This window comes from Neopelma chrysocephalum, unplaced genomic scaffold (genome assembly GCF_003984885.1).
Source record: "Neopelma chrysocephalum unplaced genomic scaffold, ASM398488v2 Primary Assembly neopelma1_191141, whole genome shotgun sequence".
Lineage (NCBI taxonomy): Eukaryota > Metazoa > Chordata > Aves > Passeriformes > Pipridae > Neopelma > Neopelma chrysocephalum.
Genome location: NW_020939738.1, coordinates 1 through 7,718, shown reverse-complemented (window position 1 = coordinate 7,718; position 7,718 = coordinate 1). Strand labels below are relative to the sequence as shown.

At 51.5% G+C, this 7,718-nt stretch overlaps 1 protein-coding gene across 1 annotated transcript; it reads right to left on the bottom strand.

Annotated features, from left to right (window-relative positions):
* Window positions 1–1,730: 1,730 nt before the first annotated feature.
* Window positions 1,731–6,558, bottom strand: LOC113963089 (serine/threonine-protein kinase PAK 1-like). The gene is made up of 7 exons (XM_027673875.1): window positions 6,461–6,558; window positions 6,153–6,201; window positions 4,799–4,908; window positions 4,049–4,166; window positions 3,114–3,213; window positions 2,482–2,678; window positions 1,731–1,992 (listed from the first exon to the last, which is right to left on the bottom strand). The coding sequence occupies exons 1-7, from the start codon at window positions 6,556–6,558 to the stop codon at window positions 1,816–1,818; spliced, it is 849 nt and encodes a 282-aa protein (XP_027529676.1). The 3' UTR covers window positions 1,731–1,815.
* Window positions 6,559–7,718: the final 1,160 nt, after the last annotated feature.

Here is a 7,718-nt window from a genome sequence, read left to right as displayed (position 1 = left end):
ACCACTTGAGGGTTTCTGCAGGGTTATAGAATTGTGCAGGGAGGACGGGATCTTTAAGATCATTGAGTCTAACAAAACACTGCCATGTCCACCCCTGAACTGTGTCCCTAAGGGCCATTCAGCATTGCTGTCCCCTCCGCGCTTCGGGAGCCGTCTACTGGGAACGAGCCAGAATTACACCTTTTACCTTTTCACCTCGGCGACTCAACTAACGGGAGAAATGCCTCTCGCCCGTCCTTCCTGCCTTCCTGCCTTCCTGCCTTCCTTCCTGCCTGCCTGCCTTTCTGCCTTCTGGCCTTCTTTCCTTCCTGCCTCTCTCCCTCTCTCCCTCCCCTCCCCTCCCTTCCTCTCCCCCCTCCCTCCCTCCCTCTCTCCCCCCTCCTCCCTCCCTCTCCGACCTCCCTTCAGTCCCTGACCCATCCCTCCATCCCTCCCTCCCTTCCTTCAGTTCAGTTCCCTCCGTTCAGTTCACTGTGGAGTTGATCAAGGAAGGAGACTCTTCCCAATTCCAAGCCAGACCAAAAACCGCATAATTGGGACTTTCCATCTGGAAGAAACAATGGACAATTGAGAAGCAAATGTAGAGCTTCTTCACAGGGTGACAAGGAAGGGAATCTTCCAGCGTAGTTGAGGTCTTACCGAGTTTTTATTCTGAGTCCCACTCAAGAAAGCCGTCCGGAAATGGTCTTCTTATCTCCGGTACTCCCTCGACTGCTTCGCTGCAACAATCACAGGAACCAGTCTGGAGAGAGGCTCGGCTGATTGTAGAAACGGATGCTGCCCAAAGGGGAAAACAAAAAGAGAGGAAGTGTTACTTTCCAGACTCCCTTCCTCACAGGCTCAAGCAGGACTCCTGTGCTTGCCAGAAAGATGCAGAAATAGGATGGAGGGGACCATCTGCATCTCTGTCTTCATGTCCAGGACCTTGCTATCCCAGGCAAAGCTGGCCCCTAATCCACAAATCCATTCCTCAGGGTGTCTTCTGCTTCAGCAGACTCCCTTAGGTTCCTCTTTTCTCCACGCATGGGCTAGTTTAGTTGCCCAAAGAGAGGAGAGGCATAAGCCATTGCTCAGGATACTCCAGCACCTCAAACACAGCCAAATCTCAGACCGCTCGGCTGGGACCGCTTCCGTTGGGTTCCTCCAGCACCATTTCAGGCCTGGCATCGTCCTACTTCAGTTCTTTTGCTACCAGGTCAAACCGAAGGCAGCATCAAAGTGCAAAAGTGGGCCACAGGAATGATCAGAAGGTGGAACCTCTCTTCTGAGGAAAGGCTGAGAGAATTGGGCTTGTTCAGCCTGGAGAAGAGCAGGCCCTGAGGAGACCTTCTTGCCACCTTTCCATACTTCAAGGGGGCTTAGAAGAAATATGGGGACACAGTTGTTCCCTGGGCCAGTTGCAATAGGGGAACTGGATTGAAACTAAAAGAAAGTCAACTCACACTGGGTCTAGGGAAGACATTGTTTACGGGGAGAGCGGTGAAACGCTGGCACAGGCTGCCCAGGGAGCTGGGAGGTGCCCCAGCCCTGGAAACATTTGAGGTCAGGCCAGAAGGAGCTGTGAGCAACCTGATCTCCTTGAAGTTCAGCGTCCCCACCCAGGGCAGGGATGTTGGACTTGATGACCTTCACAGGTGCCTTGCAACCCCAAGCAGTGTAGGCTCCTACTTAGTTTTGATTGGAAAAGCAGCAGGCGTGGAGATTAGCAGGAGGGGGGATCATCTGATGCCTTGGAGTTTAGCCGAGAAGCCATGCCTGAGATGGGACAGCTGTTCCACCTGCAGCCGCTTCCCTCTTTACCTGCAGAACCCCTGGCTACACTCCCCTCTCTTGCATGACTTCCTGAACTGCTGCCTGCAGAGGGACGAGGAGAGGCGAGCGTCTGCCCAGGAACTTCTGCAGGTAGCAGTTCAGGAAGTCATGCAAGAGAGGGGAGTGTAGCCAGGGGTTCTGCAGCCTTGGTGTCCTTGCTCTGGCTATCAGGTCTTGAGCCTGAAGAAGAAGGAAACATGAGACTCTGCCTCTGCAAAGGGGCAATAAGCTCCTCAATTTCTTCCATGTCCCAAAAAACAGCCAAGGATTCGGCAAACAATTAGGGCTGCAGTCTGTGAAAGCAAGATCCTAAACTTACCCAGACCACCCAGACACAGGACAGAACAATACAGAGATGATTTAGAAGCCTGAAAGTGTCTGGTTGCGAGACAGAGCTCAGAGAGATCCAAAAGCGCACCAGATCTTTCAGGCATCGCTGAAGGCCAAGAGGAGAGGTTTCTGAAGTGGCTACGTGCCACTTCCCTTCTGAGGTTCTCCCCGTGAATGGCAACAGAGCTCCAGCAGAGGCTGGTGTGCTGCAGGGGCACTTTTAGAAATGGACCTCGGTGGGAGTAGTTCAAGCAGGTGGGAATGGCATTTTGTCTCATGGGAGACAGAAGATGGGACAGATTACAAAGACACTGGTGTCTGAGGGTCTTTGCAGCTTACCATGGAAGGGCTTTCCTTAAAGTAAGGAGGCTCTCCTTCCAGCATCTCTATTGCCACGATGCCGAGAGACCAGATGTCCACCTTGGGGCCGTAGGGTTGGCTTCTCACAACTTCAGGGGCCATCCAGTAAACAGTGCCGACCATGGAGCTCCGTGTCCTGTGCTCAGGGGTGAGCTGAGCACAGAGGCCAAAATCAACTGAGGAGAAAGACAAAGACTGTTCAAACAAGCTTCAGTTAGGAAACCAAGGAAAAGAATTGCCCACTCAAAGTCTGAGAGCGCGGTGCTGGATCGATCGGGGAAAGTGGCCGTGTTCAATTTCCTCAAGGCTGCAACCAAGCAAATAAGGCGTTGTCCCCTGACCAAAAGCCCCATGCCTCATGCAGTGCCTTTCATTTATTCACCTGAAGGTTTTGATTGTAACTCCCTCCCTCTGGAAGGGACACACACAAACCAAAGCCACTCTTAACACCGTGTTCCTCTCTAGACCTCTCTGCCCCTTGCAGCTGTGCTCTTAGCTTGCAGGAGTGGTCCGTGCACTCTGCCAAGCACCGCTGTTGGGGACGTGGCAGTGACTCCACGGCAGCCCCACACCGCATCCCCGGAACGCTGAGCCCAAGCAAGAATACCCACCCAACTTCACCGCTCCGTCCAGGCCCAGAAGAATGTTGTCACTTTTGATGTCTCTGTGGATGACCCCGTTGGAATGAAGGAAAGCCAGTCCCTGCAGGCACTGAGAGAGAAGAAACAAACAGGAAGGTAAAACTTAGTGATCGCATTTCACCACCCAAGAAAGGAAACTGCCGTAAAAGATTCAAGCATTTCTAGGGGAACAGTCAGCAATGACAGGGCACAGTGCTGTCAAGAGGAAGAACTTGCTGCGGCAACACTAGGAGAGCAGTGTCTTTCTAAGTGAAGGCATATTAGCTTTGAAAGAGAAACAGGCCTTGTTGCTCCAGTGCCCTGCAAAGCCCACCAGAATGACTGCTGCTGCAGTGCTTGTGCTCTCTGCCCCCAGAGGACAAAGGAGGCTTTGCCAACAAATGGCATGAAGTAGGTGGCTTCTGGGCGGGAGGTTGCACAATCAAGATTTTCTTGCTAGCCTCGCCAGCAGCCTTGGAAGTAGCACATTAGTCAGTCTTCAGAAGCAAACACCATGTTGGGTGCAAAGCTATCCTTTGAAGCTGAGGAGTGGCAGCAACGAGTCTGGATTTTTCTTTGCCATTCCTTCCAACTTCTGCCACCAGCACCTTTCCTTTTACAGGCAAGCAACGCAGTAGAGACAGGCTCCAGGCAAATGTTTAGAGAGGCCAAGTGGGCAACAGGAAATACATTTGAAAAACCACCGAGGGAGAGAGTACAAGCAGGGTGGATAAGAGTATCATAAGAACAGAGGATAGGAAGGGCAGGGACACTGGCAGGCAGTTCACTTGAGAGCCCCTTTCTCCTCCGGATCATAAGAGCAACAGAGGACCAAAGCTCTGAAGATGAAATCAGTGCTGTTCACCCCGCCTCTTTACAAGGACAATCCATTCCAAGCCATGCGAAGCACAAGTGGGATCCCTTACCTCCCGACAGACAGCTGCTATCTGCCCTACAGCCAGCCATGTCTCGGTAATAACATCAGTCAAAGAGCCTCCGTCCATGTGCTCCATCACCAGCCAGAGCTCCTGACTGACAAGGTAGCTGGAAGTAGAAAACAACAGCGTGGAGAGGAATGTGCACAGCTTAACTGCCTTATGGAAAAGCCTGCTCTCCGGAGTTTTTTTTCCAGGTCACTTGTACATGAAGGCAGACTAAAAGGAAGAGACATTCCGCCTGGGCTGGACAGGGCTTACAATCTCCATGAAAAGAGGAGCTGCCTAAGGTGGCAATCAAGGGCAAAAAGACATTTAGTAACAGCGAAGATGAACCTGGAACCGGGACACATCCCATCAGTTGGTTCATCCTCCTAACACATCAATTCCACCCTTCACTCCAGCAGCAAGGAGACATAATTTTCACAACTTTTATCTAAGCAAGGAGGGTGTGCAGCACTGAGGACAGAATTTGGTCAACCCTTTGAGAAAAGAAGATGGAGGGTGAGAACGTAGAGGCTGTTGATTTAGTTAGAGATCCAGGTTTTGGAAAACAGTCTTCAAACTGTGTCTGCCAGGAAGCACTAATGCAGACCAAATGCAATCTCCTCCCATACCTGCTATACAAGTAGTTAATAATAATGAAAAGATCCATTTTCTGCCAGGGAGTCAAAGGCTTTTTAACCTTTGCCTTGCAAGTCTGTAAATGAACATTCACAGGATAATACCAGAACTGCTTACCTGTCTACATAGGTGACAATATTGGGGTGGTTCTTCTCCCTCAGGACCAGGATTTCTTTGAGGAGTTCCTCATTGCTCTGTTGGTGGAGATTGACTTGCTTGATGGCCACCTAAAATGACGTTGAAAACCATGAACTTGAGACGTCTCTCGCACGAGAGACAAGGAGCACGGAGTGCACGATTTTGGAACGACACAGCCAAGCTGAGCCCAACGGCCTCGCGATCCGACGTCAGAGCAATTTGGAACTGACATGACAGCAGCCCTTTTCTCTGCTGGCTCGAGTATCAGTTACAGGGCCTGGGTCCATGGATGTTTTGCCTTGTCCACTTGGCAGAAATGGTCTCTAAACTAGCAACCACAAAGCTCTAACAACACTCTGCACCCACATTCTTCCCAAATGGCCTTAGTCTGTCACCACTGTTATCATGTACACACGATTTGCAAGCACAAAGCAATGATGCTCTTGTGAAAGTGTATCCAAACAGCTGGTAATGCCTTAGCCTTTCTAGTGGGTCTGATGCGTATTTCACAAACTGCTGCTATTCTCAGTTGTGCAGGAAAGCAATCATATTACAGACCAAATGGTTGAGATTTGCAATTGGATATGGCCTAGGTGGTAAGCGGGGCTTAGTGCTTTTGAGTGCCTTGAGGACCTCTCTCTCAACACAGTTCCCAAGCGCAGCAGTGCAGGTGGATAAGGAAGTACCAGGAAGATTCTGATGTCTTTGCTGACAGCCAGAAACGAGAATTCAGGAAGGTGGAGCTGGAGCCCCAAAGAGCAGTGGGACTCTCTGAGGCACTACCGTGTCTGCTTACTACAAATAGCATCTCTGTAATGGGCTGGCCCAGACATCAGACCAAACCAGGATGGTACTGCTCGGGAGAGATCTTTGCTCTTGGTAAACGTGTTCTCATTGGTCAATGTGTTTGCCAACCAGCTTCACTAGGACTGAAACACAAAGCTGCGTTGCAAAGGTGGTCTCTCCTTCATTGGCTTTTGCGTTAGATTTTCAAGATGAAAGCCCTGGTGGAAAAAAGCTAAATCCTCTCTGTGTCTGACCCTGGGATGAAGAGAAATTGGGCCTGAATGAGGGCAGTCGCCATCAGCCAGTCAATGCCCATTTATCACTTGAGACCACACTAGCGTGTCCTTCTCTGAAAGATAACGCTGCCCTCCTTGCATTCTTTCAGGTAGTGAAGAAGGACAAAGTCTGCCCCAAAAGCATTTTGCAGGCTGCCTCTAGCCTGGGCTTCAGAGGAACGACCTGTGCAGCAAAGAGCGGCAACCCAGAGCTCCAGCCACAGAGGAGAGCACTCAAGAGCTGCAAAAGCTGCGGGGTTGTTGGCACTTACCTCTCGTCCCGTGACAGCATCGAATGCTCTGTACACGGTGCCGAAACCCCTAGAAACAGAACAGCAGCGAAGAAATTCCGATCAGCACTGAGAGGCGGGAGACTCTGAGCCCTGTGTCTGAACACGCTGGGAGCTTGCCTGACCTCCCGCTTGAATGTGGCACCAGCAAAATACCTGGCCCCTGGTTTTGTCGAAGGAAGTGTGGTTGCACTCACCCTTTGCCAATATTTTGCCATCCAGTGTATTTCTTCAGCGGATCTCCCACACTCACAATGCTCCCTGAAAGAAGCCAAATGCAACGTGCTCACTTCATAGCAGAGATAGCAGTTTCCAGCAGATCCAAAAGGCAGCCCCTCTGTGACACCAGAGTGAGCAGGAACATGTGGCACAGCTCATACTGAGACATGCACACAACGCGCTGCTCTAGCAGACGAGAAATACGCAAGACGTACTCAGCAGCTTCAGGGACTGCTCCTCTCTCAGCTCTTGCAGCTGCTCTGCGCCCAGGCGTGAGCTGGACCGACTGCTGGGGCTCGAGTTCTCAGGCTGGGGAGTGGAGGCTTCCTCACAGGGGGCTGCTGGAGCCACAGGTTCGCTGGCAGGTTCGCCTCTGTAGATCTGGAACAAGCAATTGGTTTGTGTCAGAAAGGTGGCTGGCAGAGATGCCCCGGAGATCACATCTCAAATGCAAGGCTTCACAAAGATGGTGCCGCCAGGACTCTTCAACTGATTCATTAAACATTTTCACAGATTTTCTGAGAAATGACTGCAACAATGACCGCTTCACTTCGTGCCAACTCCTCCCTTCCCCCTCCAAGGACTACAGACACACAACCCTGTTGTGATGTTCTATCTCCTCCCATTGTCTCCTCTATTCCTTCAAATCTTAGGCAAGTGTTCAGTCTGCAGCACCTTCTGCTTTGACAGTTCCTGTGCCTCCCACAGATCTTGCTCAGCTTTGAGACCCATCACCTGCTGGGACTTGCCTGCCGTGCTCCTTCCCTCCTCAGTCCCAGCATCTACCTTGCAGGCCCTTGTTCCTGCCCTCCCTCTGTCAGCGGGCTACTCAGGCTTACCTGGCCATTCTCTCGCTCCTCTCTCGCCTCCTGCCTGCGCTGCCCTAGCTGCTGCTGGGTTTGGAGCAGCTCTACCTGAGTGCGGCACAGCTTCTCCAAGAGAGCGGTCTTCTCACGTGCCTTTTCTTGCAGGACCTGCAGAGAAAGGTGGAGGAGATGGCTTTCAACTTGCCCCACAACATCGGTGTGAGGTTGCGAGCTGACATGTCCACTGCCACCTCCAGGCAAAGAGAGCAAAGCAGTGCGAGACTACAGCTGTCAGCCATATCAGAGCCGATGAGGAAAGGGAAAGAACAGCTTGAAAGTTCACCCCATGCTGAATGAGGACAAGACGCACAATGGATACGGGCAACTTGTTCCCAAATCTATCTGGGACCCCATGTTCAGCTAAACAAACACCTCAAAAAACTAGGCTGGCAGTCACAGGCCAGCACAAATGCATGGGGATGATTGCTGGCCAAGCGGCCAGAGGACTAGCCCTGCTGTCCAG